We start from the raw sequence: 13,966 nt of genomic DNA on the forward strand, positions 1-13,966 counted from the left end.
AATCATTGTTTATTTTACCGGATAGTAAGAACTAAAATCCTATTTTTAAAAATATACTTTCGTTCAATGTGTAAAACATGTGAGGGCCGTATGAGATCATTTTCTCTATTTTAACAGTCTTTGCATGCATAAGAAATTAACTAACATTTTGTAAGTTGTAAAATCCTTTGTGACTAATTTTTAATGGCATGTTAGTCAGATACTGCTCTTCTCCAGTCCTGCTGTACATCATAAAACTTCAGCTCCCAAGCACACCAAAGAAATTTAAAAGTAAGGGACAGAGTCACAGCTGTTAAGGCAAAAAAAAAAAAAAAAAAAGTGAAATAGGAAGGTTACAAAGATTATACTACTCACAGACTTAGTTATTTTTACGGCTCAAGCTAAGAACAGACGGTTTGGCTTAATGATCAGGCATGTTGCGTCTATTCAAAGCCTGGCAGCTCAGTGTAATTAGCATACTAATAGCTTTAGTATTCGATACACCATGATCCTGGAGCTTAATAGTAGTCGTCATACACTATTTAAATGAGAGCTTTGACATCATTTATTGTTTATCATCTTTAGTAAATATCATTTGGCCACCCTTGTCAAGAAATCCAGGGAAAACTTTCCAGAAACAACTTCTAAACACTTCATCTTTAACCATTGCACGTTACCAGTTAAACTAATTTCTCCTCCAACAGCAAAAGGCAGGGTAGATTCAAGTTGAGTCAGGCTGTTAATCTTTTTATTGTTGTGAGAATTTAGATGGGATGTATTACCACAGAAATAAACACTCTGAGAATTGTTACTGTTTCTCACACACAAACACACACACATACACGTGCACCGAGGGGAAGAGTGTGGGAAATGTTTAATTTCATAGCCATAAGAAACCTGTACACACGCCACTCCCCATATGCTGGCAAAAGCCAAAATACAGCAATTACCTGACTTTTCACATATGCATGAGAACTCTCAAGTGCCCTCAGAAGCTGGTACCTGGGCCTCTTCCTTCTAAACTAACAATCAGAGAGACTCTGGATTCCTGTGTCAGATGTGGTGCTCTTGGGTACAACCCCTGACACCACCCTGATTTCAATGTTAGGTTTTATAAGAAATTATGGCCATACTCTCCAAAGTATGATCCCTGACCTCATTTAGAAAGTATAGGCCATGGTCATATTGTTAGGGGTCTTTAGTTGTTCATGAGATGCCTTGGGGGAGAAGTGGCTGCATCCCCAAGCAGGTGCATGCTAATGTTGGTTACTCTCTGCAGGACCAAATGACTGAATTATCCCTTGTAGCATCTTTAATTCCTTTCTTCTGTTCTCTTTCCCTCCCTGTCTTTTCCCAGTAGCAAGGGGAGTAGTAGTACCATGTGGTAGATAGAAGCAACTTAACTTGTTTCTTTCAGACAATATTCCTAAGACTATTTTCTGCTATTAAGGAAAATACTCATTGGTATAGTTTATTTTATTCTGGAGAAATTTTACTTTTATTAGCATACCATTTTTAGAGAGAAATTATATGTATATATATATATATATTTTTTTTTTTTTTGGCCGTGTTCTGCAGCATGCGGGATCTAGTTCCCCAACCTGGGATTGAACCCATGCCCCTGGCATTGGGAGTGCAGAGTCTTAACCACTGGACCGCCAGGGAAGTCCCCAGTGAGAAATATTTTTGAGTGACTCATGTAATCAGTAAACATTGATAGATGGCTACAGATGTCACTCAGATATGTGGCATGTAACTAGAATACAGGTGTCATATATTAGAATCTCCATCATAAAAGAGATTCAGTGGAAAGAGGAAATTCCTCTTGATTCTATGGAGTCAGAAACCCTCCACGGAGTGTTTCATGCGGTTTGAGGTGTGTGAGCTGGGCTTGAAAAATGGATAGGTAGCAGGGGATATTTCAGAAGGGGAGGAGAACGTACGTCAATATAGGAAAGCCTGGTGTTTGTAGTGAACTTTGACTGTCCTTTTTTTATCCAAAGAATGGAATATGCCACAAGGAATAGTGGGGGAGGCAGGGAGCAGAGGAAGGTTGTTATATTCCTGAACTCTTTACAGCAACATATTATTTTTCTGGATCATTTTGCTTGTATAACTCATTTATTGTAGACCTTCTATATATAAAAACTTAATCATATCAACTTACTTCACTTTAAATGTCAGCATACGTTTGCCTGCCGTTTTTGATATTCTAGGGTTGTATAAGATGTAATTATGGAAACAGTTTTTGCTGCTATTACTTTCACCAAAGAAAGCCTCTATGTAAGGATATTTGGCACTATGACTTGAGCAGAATTTCCTAACGTTTAAATCAGCATAAAGTAGATGTCGATCTGCAAACCCCAACCTGCTGTTTAGGACCCTCCTATAGTATAGTTATAACAATAGACTAACAGAATCCAAAATACTGGTACTTGTTTCCCTGCGTAGGCAAGGTGGATTGGATTTTATCAATACAGACTCAGTGCTTCAACTGTTGCTATTACAATTTTCGCTCCACCGTTCAAGTTGTCAGGCCCAGCTTATTGTTTTTCACCTCCTATGAGGAAACAGTTGAGGCCAGGACAGCAGGCAGAATGGCCACAGCAGGATATAAGCTAGAGATGAACCCCAAGGGAGAAGTGCATGTAGCGTAATCCCTGAGTTATAAGATACTTCATTGATTGAATAACTGCTTTGGAAAAAGGTAACAACACTACCACGTGAAATGCCCCATCCATTGTAAGAAGCAGCTCATTTTCCAAAATGCTACAGATGAAAATAAAATCTGTCTTAGAATCAAGGGAAAAGGCAAATTAGACCTGTAAACTAGAGGTGAGGTGGAGGTCAGAGACTAGGTAAGGTATCAGGCCAAACTACAAGCCCCAGAAACGGGAAGTCAACAAACCAGGCCAGGGGGCCAGGCTGGATGGGAGAGAGAGCAGGAATTGAGGGGTCTGGGCACAGGTTGGGATCAGGACGTCCTTTAGGGCTTGCGCTCAGTATCCCCAGGGAGAGGAGTCATACAAGGCTGCTAGGAATGCAGTCCCTCATCTAGTCTAGCAGAATGGTGAGCGGGCAGTACCACATGCTTTGTCTTTGACTGGCTTGGAGAGAATGCACCCTTTGGGGCTTCACCGAGTGGTCAGGTGAGGGCACAGCCTGTCTCTACAGGTTGAGCGTGTGTTTGTAGCCTTCAGGGAACGAAGCCATTGTTGTTCCGGGCACGCAGGCTCAGCGGCCATGGCTCGCCGGCCCAGCCGCTCTGCGGCATGTGGGATCTTCCCGGACCGGGGCACGAACCCGTGTCCCCTGCATCGGCAGGCGGATTCTCAACCACTGCGCCACCAGGGAAGCCCCTTTTGTCCCTTGATGGTCCTATGCAGTATTGCTTTTCTTTGTTATTCCTGCACTACATCTCAGATGTTACTGAGAAGCAGTCATATCTTTTGGGGGCACCTGCGTTTTTATGCAGCCTGATCTAAAAATCATCTTATTTTTGTTAAACGTTGCAAAGAATCACGTTAATTCCATCTGTGATATATTTATACTTTGTTTAAAAAAAATACAAGACCATATACATTTAAAAATGATATTATGAGCACAAAAATAATATTGTGCAGGAAAGACTTGTGTCTTATTTATTTACTAGGTAAGTAGACTTAGCACAATGCCTGGTACTCAGTAGATGTTTAGTAAATTTTGGTTGAATTAAACAGGGTGTTTGTAGTGTTTAAAGCATTATGTTTAAACATAATTTGTGCGTGCTGTTTGGTCTAAGATCTGTTCAAGAACATATGGTTATAAATAATAAATTAGTATTTATTTTAGCAGAGCCGTTCGGACTTAATTAAGCCTAATATTTTGAATGCCATCGTTGATATTTTGATATTACAATCCTCAAAATCTTTCTCTGATAACCTTCCAAATACATAAAATGTTCTTAACGTCTGTGGGCAAAGGATTTAGAATGGGTCATCTCAAGTTCAAGGTATGCGGTCACAGTGTATGCTCGTCAGCCATGTGAGGAGCAGACACAATACAAATGTATTAGAAAAGTATGTTTCATTTATTTTGATAATCTCAGGGACAAAAATTTTTGTGAAATTTTGTGAATGCGCAGAAATGTTTTTTAAAATGCTTACATTGCAATAGCATGCAAAGTAACTTCTTTCTGATTCAATTTCATAAATTGCTACATGAAGAAGCACCCTCTAGTAGATAACACTCAGAAATCAGCACTTAATATGGCAGTAATGGTTATTGCTGTCATTCTTTACATCTTTAAGAATAATTAAGCATTACTGCACAGGCATTATGAAGTTCTCCTATCACCATTAAGAGGATATTTGAGGTTTGATGTAATTTAGCAAATTACATTACATAGTAGTTAAGGTTTTTATGTAGTGAAGTAAAATGCGTAGTAGTTAAGCACACTTACCGTATAATGCATTGTACAGAGTTACATGTTCCAGCTGCTGCCAGCTTTGTTCCAGTGTCATTATTGCTTTGCAGGCTGACGTTCCTCAGGGAGTGATTCGAGTGCAAGCTCCCCATCTTTCGAAAGTTTCCATGGCAATACAGCTAACTGAAGAACTCAGAGCCAGTGATGTACTTGCCAGGTTTCTCAGCCAAGAAAGGTAGAGGCCTGTTTCGTTTTAATTATTCCATGGTATAATTCACTTGCTCTCTCTTTCCGTCCCCTCTCTTTTTTTTTTTTTTTTTTATTTAAACTATGGCTGGTGTGAGGGCTTATTAATGTTGTCTTCCTGGCAGAAAACAAAAGCAGACTTAACAATTAGACTGTTGGAATGAGTTGAGTTCATTGGGTGTAGTTTGCGTTCAAGTGGAGCCTGTTTCGAACAGGAGGTCTGCGCACTCCTTCACTGTGCCCGCTGTGGGCTTGGTCCATGACGCCACTCAATAGTCTCTCCAGAATATGGTGATTGGAGGTTAATTACTGTGTGTAGGCTGTTAGGAAAATCACTAATTAGGATACAGTGGGATTAAAAAAAACAAAAGGTACAACTTCTTCTAGGAGATATAATGAATACAAAGAAATGCTTAAATTTTAAAACAGAAGGTATAAAGACTTGAGAGGGGACAGCCGGTCCCTGGAGCTCTGAAGTCAGTAGGACAAAGCATTCTATCCTCAGTAGGAACGACCAAGCTTTCCCCTCTGTGTGCAGCTGGTGGGGCAGGAGTAGTCCTCTGAAGGTCATTGGCATCCCTCCCATGTACACTTGCAGAGACATTTTGCGATATCTTTTCTTGAATTTTAGGGGTTCGAACAGGGTACAGGCATTTCAGTGTTCAAATTCTTATTTTTAGCTAAAATTATATTTTAATGCTTCCCCCGCTCATTTCCACTCATTGAAATAAACGAATCTAATTTTTTTTTTTCTTTTAAAGACAGGGACATCAGGGACGTTGGCCTCTTAGCTTTGTCTACTCTGTCTCCCATAGAATTTCATCTCCTCAGTCTAACATTCAACTTTTTCTGCCAGAACTTCTCCAATTTTAATACAGAACCACATGTATTTAATATGTGTCTGCTCTGTCTACGGCTCTCTGCTAGATGTTGGAAGGGTTATAAAAAATACTTTAAACTGTCTTCCCTCAGGGTTTGTAAATTGGGAGAAGAGATGAGCCCGTGCAGTTAACAGATGGTGATGAAATAAAAGAGTGTCTTAGTGCTAATTCTGGGCTTTCAGTAAGCCAGCATAAACTTCCCTTTCAACCATGCTCTGAAGGAAGTATTATCTTACTTCTGTTATACTGATAAGAAAACCAAGACTTTGCAAGGTCATGCGTTACATAGGTGGTGGAGTAGAGCTGAGTTCTAAATCTGTGGTTTCTGTCCCCCAAGGAGGTCCTTTAACCCCTCTCCATACTGGCTCGAGCGCCTAGAGGCTCTCATGAATCTGGAGGCCATTGGTGCAGAGTCTGGGACTAGATGGACTTTGGGGGGATTGAAGTCCTGGGCCAGTTGGAATTTTGGGGGATTAAGTTCTGGGAGCAGTTGGAATGTCTTGGATGTCTTTGCTCCCTAAAAGTTCTCTCCACTTCAAGGGAGTCAGTCCACAAAGGGTGTACTTGAAGATCTGGCCAGACTTCAGACATAAGCAGCTCTTCCAGGCTAGACATGGTTTAATTTACACAGCATTTACTTGCAGGACCCAAGTGCTCAATTTAATCTGTACTTGTGTTCCTCTACTTGTAGATGATACAAGGTGTGACTCTGAAGTTGTATGATATATTCCACTCTGACTTCAATATTTAGGGTAGGGTAGGATAATAGTAGGCATACTCTTATAAGAAAGCACCAGTTTTGTGACAGTTGCCATTTGCATATTTGGATTTTCTGCTTGTGGTGCTTTGCTACCCCCTTAAGTGGAATCCCTTCTTCTACCTCCCCCCTTCTTGCCATCCTGCTTCACCCAGAGGGAAGTCTGGTAAGCATCTTGGTCCATTTGCCCCCCCCCCCCCCCCGCCCCAGTCCTCAGCCCTTTCCCTTATGCTTGGGGATGCCGGAAGCAGATGATCTGGATCCGAATACCAGCTTTTCCTGAATCATCTTAGGCTAGTTTTTATAATCTCTATAAGTCTCAGATTCCTCATTGTAAAAGTGGGCCTACATTATAGCCTTGTGATAATTAACTGGGAAAATGACCGTGAAGCACATAGCATTATCTGTCTGGGCCATCTAATAAGTGAAATTCTCAGTAAGTGTTCATATGTATCTTCTTTCACCACTTTCCCCTCCTCCCATTTGCATTCCGCTTGTATAGTGACAGTGGGAAACCCTACTTCCCTCCATCCTTTTCTTCCCCTTCTTCCTCTACTGAAGCCAAGAACACATGAATGACATAAAATAAGTGCCCAGTGTCTTCACCAGTCTTTGATAACGACTGTTGTCTTTTCTGTATGGATTTGTTGATTAGTATTAAGTGAAAGCTCATGTGTACCAGGAAATCCAGTTCAGGTTTCTTTAAAGTGGCATAAGAACATAGATACTCAAGAAGCAAAATCTGAGAACAATATCTGACTAGAATTTTTTTTTAGTCTGCCAAAACATTCCACTTGGTTTTCATGAAATAATGACTCTTTTTATACTCATAGTTTATTGGGTTATGTACTATATTTAAAATGAAAATAGAATTATTACATTATTTAATTTCAAAAAGAAGCATACGCCAGTTTGAAAACGAAGTGAATCGTCTCTTGGTCAGGATACAGCTTAGCAGGGCAGATCTTAAGCATGAGGACTCCCAGAGCCCTGAGCAGTCAGTGTGTCACGGACAGCAGAGTAGATGGAGCTGGATAACCAGATGAGCCATTAAATGGTTGGTTAGGAAAGCCTCTATGTACTCTTTTTTTCTAATGGTTTGGATAAAAGTCAGACCTGGTTTTCTCTTCTCAGTTCCAGGGAGTGTGTCCTAAGGGTCTTCTGTCAGTGGTTCACAAATCTTTCGGAGCATCAGAGTCCCACTAGAGAGCATTTAAAAACCACATTCTTGGGCTTCATGTAGACAAATTAAATCAGAGTTTCTAGAGCCCTGGATCTGATTTTTAGCAGGTTTCCCAGATATAGAGATTTTTGTAAACCACTGAATTTTACCCATTTTTATTGTTTGAACCTAATGCTCTGGAGAGTTGATTCTTTGAAGAGTATAAACCTGTACGTGCGTCCTACTTGTAAAGTCTTCATAATGAGTATTTGCTTCTGTTTTGAGTGTATGTACCTCCCGTATTTGGACGGTCAGCACAGGGAGGTTTATGAACCATGTCCTAGTCTTTATATTCATCTTGCAGACTATTAGAGTGGTCAGCACAGCAAACCCGTGATAAATACCTATTGAATAAATATAATGTGAAAATTAAGGTGGAAACGTTACTTCTTAGAGTTTTATGAGGACCTTTTTGGTCCCTATGCAAAATAGATGACCATATTAATAATTTTATTGGCAGCTAAAATGTTGTTACTTTTCTTTTTAACTTTACAAATTTAGATACTGATTTATTATTTCACCTTCAGATGTACAGTTCCATTTGTTTATTTTAATTTACAGGCGTGACATTTTTATTACCTATTCAGCGCATTTAACAGATGGGAAAATACAAACGTGTAGATAATTACAGTATGTCTAAGTTATGAATTTTCCATACAGGCTAGAATTCCCCAAGGACATTAAAGTGATTTACTTGCAAGCTGTCTGATGATGCAACTAATCAGTTTGTTTTATCCCTAGTAGTGGGGTTGCCCAGACTCTCAAGAATGGGGAAGTTTTTTTGTATGAAATTGGAGGAAATATTGGTAAGCGCTTTTTTGTTGTTGCTATTTATTTATTTATTTATTTATTATTTTATTATTTTTGGCTGCATTGGGTCTTCGTTGCTGTGCGCGGGCTTTCTCTAGTTGCGGCGAGCGGGGGCTACTTTTCGTTGCGGTGCGCCGGCTTCTCATTGCAGTGGCTTCTCTTGTTGTGGAGCATGCGCTCTAGGTGCCTGGGCTTCGGTAGTTGCAGCATGTGGGCTCAGTAGTTGCCGCACGCAGGCCCTAAAGCTCACGGGCTTCAGTAGCTGTGGTGCACGGGCTTAGTTGCTCCGTGGCGTGTGGGATCTTCCCGGACCAGGGACTGAACCTGTGTCCCCTGCACTGGCAGGTGGATTCTTAACCACTGCACCACCAGGGAAGTCCCGGTAAGCACATTTTTTAAATCTTGCATTCCATATGCTGATTTGACATTGCCAGTGGTTATTATTTATGTCTTTGGGAGAGAAAAAGAAATTAGAGGTAAAATATAGCAAGCTGTAGATAGTTAATGAATATTGTGGATTTCTTTTTAGTGGTCTCACCTTTCTGTTCTGGCTCCTTAGAGCTTCTTTGTACAAATGCCCATCTATGTGGAACCTGAGCCAAAGGCAGGTTCTCTAAAACAGGAATAACTCCTAAAATGGTTAATGCAGTTTTTCAAAACTTTTTTCTTTTTTATACACTGATGGCACATCTTAATAAAGGAAGTAATTGAGCTCATTTAAGACCAAGATGACACTTTTATTGTGGTACAGTACTAGATATATTTAGTGAAAGCAGAAGTTATTTTTGCCATTGTTGATTGCCTACTAAATTATATACATATGCATACATAAACATATTGTTAGCTTATGAAATAGAAATAAGATAAATGGATTCGTTTTGACCATGTCTCATATTTTATTTTCGCACATGTAATTATCAATGGGTTGTACTCATCTTCTTATTAAAATTCAACATAAACGTTTTCTCTTATTTTGACCTTTAAAAAGGTAAGAGTGAAATTGTCAACAAATAAATGAAATGGTGTTTAATTCAAAAGAATAATTGAAAATATTTTAAGATAAGTTTTTAGAATTTTTTTCTAGGACTTAAAAATTTTAGTAAATATTGAAAGTTGAATGCAAGAGTGTGAAGACTCCTAAAAATTTAAATAAACCACAACTCCACTAGAACTCTGTATTGTTACCTGTATTAATCAAGATTATTAGGAAAAAAAAGATTAAGTATTAGTATATTTGATTTTGCATTTTGCTATTAGATATTGGGAATTAAGCATGGTTTCTTACTTAGGTCAATTCAAAACTGTTGCCACTCTTAATAAAGGTGAATAAGCTTTTAAGGAACCATTTAAAAGCCCATCACAGAATTTTCAACTTCCTAAATTAATTTGAAACCTGCACATTTAGAGAACTACTCAATCGACTTTTCCAATATTTGGCCAAGCCTTATAATATTATGGGAGACAGGAAAAAATGAGAACTATTTCGAAGCGTAAGACTTGAGTTAAACCACTAGGCTTAAAGTTAAAATTGCATCCCTATCTCCCCACTGTATTAAACTGATGCAACATCTCTTTACTAGGGGAACGCTGCCTCGATGACGACACTTACATGAAGGATTTATATCAGCTCAACCCCAATGCTGAATGGGTTATAAAGTCAAAGCCATCATAGAAGTCTTAACGCTGCAAATAACCGCAAGGACTCCCTTAGTCATATTTGCTGGGTCAAGAGTGTAAATAAAAGAAACAGTGGGACACTTTTATTATTCAAATGTACCTGACTCTTGAATAGTGACACACTCAAGCTTTAAAAAGTTATAGATTTGTGCTGCTGCCAGATTATGTTAATTATTTTTATTCATATTATTATTAGAAAACATCTCTGGAGTGAGAAGAAAGGGGCTTATTTAGCTTGGAGGCTATTTTCATACACTCTGTGGAATGTGTCCAGAAGTGACATCATTTTCTTTAAATGTGAAAATATGCTCTCTTCCCTCTCTTTTTTTCTCCTAAAATAATACATACAGTAATATATGCTTTTTCACCTTTCTCTCCTCCTGACATCTGCCTTCCCCCAAATGGGTTTACTTTTCAACCAAAAAGGTAACAAATACCAGGTATGGCAAGTTGTAAGGGCAGTGCCTCTTAAATCAGACTGAATTCAACAGTATTCCTGTCTCTATTGAACGTTAATATTTATCTCTTTGAATCATTTGTTCAAACAGTAGCATCCCACTTCTTCCTGCTGTATCACATGAGGTGATTTGCATTTTTTTTTCAGTTTATCTGACATGTGCACAGAACTGTATCCACTATCAAGAAAATAGAACTGTCAGAAACTGCCAATTATTACTGCACCATTTAAGACTTACATACTCAAAATAAATAAAAAAATCCACGTGGAATAACTGGATTATGGATAACAAGAGAGTGAAAGCCAGATCACTTCACGTATGCTGTAGTCTTCTCAATGAAACTTAAAAAGTCACAGCTGGCTTTACCTGTTGTCATATTAACAGTACAAATGTGCATGATTGTATGATCCAGTAATTGTTGAGAATGTATTCTGCTGAAAGAGGAATTTTTTTTTTTTTTAACTCATAAATAAGTCAACGGTAAGAGTTATTCTTCTGGGTATGACACAGTCATATGAACAAGCTTTTGTTTGTGTCCTTATTTTAAATAATCAGAGCAAATTTATTACAATGCGGTGGAAAGGACTATTCCCAGGGATTTTAATGCACAAACCATATTGTGAAAAGAGATGAGCCTCTGTATGTAAATAAGAGGAATGAAGTGACAGAGAAATGTTCAATATTTTTTGAGTTTCGAGTGTAGTAAATAAAAGGTGATGTAAATAAATATTGCACAACTGTGTTTATGATACTTTTATTAGGACTTTAGGAAAAATTGCACATTCTCAGAAGCTCTTGATGTCACTCTAATTAGGAGGGAAAAATGCTGCTAATGAGAACAGTCGCAAATTTTAATTATAAGAGCAGCCTGTGGATATGATCACTTAAGTATCTTTGTGGTGATTTGTGCCATTGCTTTTTTATTTAAAAAATTTTTATAATTAAATGCATTTTTCTAAATTATCTTCTCTTGGAATTATTACTTTTAACCCTATCCGTTCATGAGTATAATAATGGACCATTTTTGTTTTTGTTAAAAGTCATTTCTGCTTTTACTGTTCCTATTTATTGTTCCTGTGTAATTTTTAAAGTGGGAAGACAAGTGGGAGATTTAAACTTGTTTCCTTTCTTTTTTTTTCCTTATGCAAATTTCTATTCTTTAGGATTTTTCAAAACACACTGTATTCTATTTCTGATTTTGACAGTATATATTAATTTCTCAGTAAAATGTTTTATTAATATTTTCATTTAATGAAGACAGTTAACAATATAAAGCAAAATCAAGTGCTTAATGCATTTTAGGGGTGCCCAACTTAAATAAGAGACAGGGGTGAATATGATTTAGATAAATGGCTGCGTAAAGCATGTGTCAACTAATTGTCACCACATTTACTACTCACAGCAGGGAGTGGGGAGACACAAGAGGCTTTTGATAATGAAAAAGTAGCAGATCTTGGTAAATAAACATGAAAATGCCACTTTATTTGAGTCCTTCTTAGAACTCATGACCTGCGTTCATTGACATTGAACAGTAAGTACTGCATTTAAATAACCAAGAAAAATGTCTGTCTACACTTATAAAAGAGGAGAAACTTTATAGTGTATAGTCTTAAATATAAATGCCCTTGCATTGTCCCAAATGCCTTTTCTGTAATTTTTTTTCTAGTGAATTTTAAATCTCTGGGTAGATTAGTTTTTATTCGTTTGTATGTGAGGGAAAATAAAAACAACAAATATATTTGCTTTGCCTCTCAAATATCCTAATTCTTAAGTTGCTGGTGCAAAACAGAGAGCTGGTATTTATAGAAAACTGGTTGCCCTGTTAATGTTTTGGAAGTGCTTCCTCTTTTCTGGAGGGGGTTATTATGAGTCTTTACAATTGCACAATATTTGCTTACTGCTGCTATAGAATTCAGTGTAAACTCCTTGCTAGCACTCTTTGGGAAAAGCAGTTTATTTTACTGACTTTATGGGATTTTTCATTACTATCTTTTCCTACTTTTTCAGATTAGACTGGTTTGTACTTTCTTCCTCACTGTCCTGATTTCTCACCTATTGATCAGTAGGTGGCACTATTGGTCAGGAATTCCTTCGCAGCTAAACTTGGAAGTTTTGAAAGAGAACCTGAGTTCAGAGTATGCGGTTAAGACTCAGTGCCAGGCATCTGCAAGACAATTAGGTAAGAACAGCATGGATCTCTCTCAGATCACTGATTGTGAAAATTGTAAATAATAATTCCAAGGTTTCTATGTTCAGTCTGTTAGTCTGCTTTTATCCTTAACTTGTTGAGTGGAGAGGGAGGGTGGGAGGAGGGTTATCTGAGTCACAATTAAACGTTTTTTTAAAATTAATTAATTAACTTTTGGCTACATTGGGTCTTCGTTGCTGCACGGGCTTTCTCTAGTTGCAGTGAGCGGAGGTTACTCTTCGTTGCACGGGCTTCTCATTGCAGTGGCTTCTCTTGTTACGGATCACCGGCTCTAGGCGCACGGGCTTCAGTAGTTGTGGAGTGTGGGCTCAGTAGTTGTGGCTTGCGGGCTCTAGAGCGCAGGCTCAGTAGTTGTGGTGCACGGGCCTAGTTGCTCTGAGGCATGTGGGATCTTCCCGGACCAGGGCTCAAACCCGTGTCCCCTGCATTGGCAGGCAGATTCTTAACCACTGCACCACAAGGGAAGTCCCACACAATTAAATGTTTTGGCAATGTCTATTTCAAGCAGAAGGATCATGATAAGAGGAAGACAGTGAACCAGGAAATTAAAAAGAGAGATGTCTAAGAGGACATAATAACCTCTGTCTTTAGTGTATATGTGCTTGTTTCTTCATTCAACAAATATTTATTGGGTACCTACATGTATGTTCCAGACAGGCTCTACCCTTGAGGTACATCAGTGAGGAAAAGAGCTCTGCTCTTACGTTCCAGTGGAGGGAGACAAATAATTAAATAAAATGAATTAATAAGTACAGTCAGCCCTCCATATCCAGAGGTTTCAAGGATCAAAAATATTTGGATGTTTTCATGAATCCTCTAGACGTTTGAGTCAGGAGAAGGCAGGGAGGCAACTACGAGAAATCTGCCTTTTATTCAGCATCTGAGGACTGCAGCTGCAGAGGGAAATTACTCAGTAAGGCAGAGGGCGTGTCCTGGCTTAGTAATAAAACAGTTTAGTAGTAAAGGCTCAGATATTCCATACATAAAGTACTCCAAGCAAGGTTAATGGGCAAGTGTAGACGCATTTAGCAGTGGACTGTGACGCAGAGCTACAGGATGAAGATTTGATCCAAATGAGAACAGATTCAGTTATTACAGGTAGGAAAACCTCAAGAAATTATCTTTTTGCAAAAGAAATAGTAAACGATTTAACAGTCTCCATATATGTTAGTGTTGCAAATGTATCATAATGTGTAACATAATTGTGTAACAAAAATATCTACTATAAATCTTTCAGTATTAAATGAATATGTATTTGGATAAAAAAAGAATCCAGAAGTTCCAAAAAGCAAAATAAATTTGCACTCTCTGGCAACTATTTA

At 38.4% G+C, this 13,966-nt stretch overlaps 1 protein-coding gene across 3 annotated transcripts in view; it reads left to right on the forward strand.

The window, feature by feature from the left end:
* The window catches only part of ARHGAP18 (Rho GTPase activating protein 18), a 132,465-nt gene extending 121,067 nt beyond the window's left edge, over positions 1–11,398 (forward strand). Inside the window, exons 13-16 of one of the 3 annotated variants that reach the window (XM_027086757.1) lie at positions 4,495–4,619; positions 8,232–8,296; positions 8,646–8,682; positions 9,881–11,398. In XM_027086757.1, coding sequence (XP_026942558.1) covers positions 4,495–4,619; positions 8,232–8,296; positions 8,646–8,682; positions 9,881–9,899 — 246 coding nt within the window. In that variant the 3' untranslated portion in view covers positions 9,900–11,398. The remainder of the gene's footprint in view (positions 1–4,494; positions 4,620–8,231; positions 8,297–8,645; positions 8,683–9,880) is intronic. The other 2 variants (XM_027086751.1, XM_027086742.1) reach the window with 2 other exon arrangements.
* Positions 11,399–13,966: the final 2,568 nt, after the last annotated feature.

The sequence above is a fragment of the Aethalodelphis obliquidens genome, unplaced genomic scaffold, assembly GCF_003676395.1.
Source record: "Aethalodelphis obliquidens isolate GAN/ISIS:26980383/991018 unplaced genomic scaffold, ASM367639v1 scaffold3, whole genome shotgun sequence".
NCBI classification, from domain to species: Eukaryota; Metazoa; Chordata; class Mammalia; order Artiodactyla; family Delphinidae; genus Aethalodelphis; species Aethalodelphis obliquidens.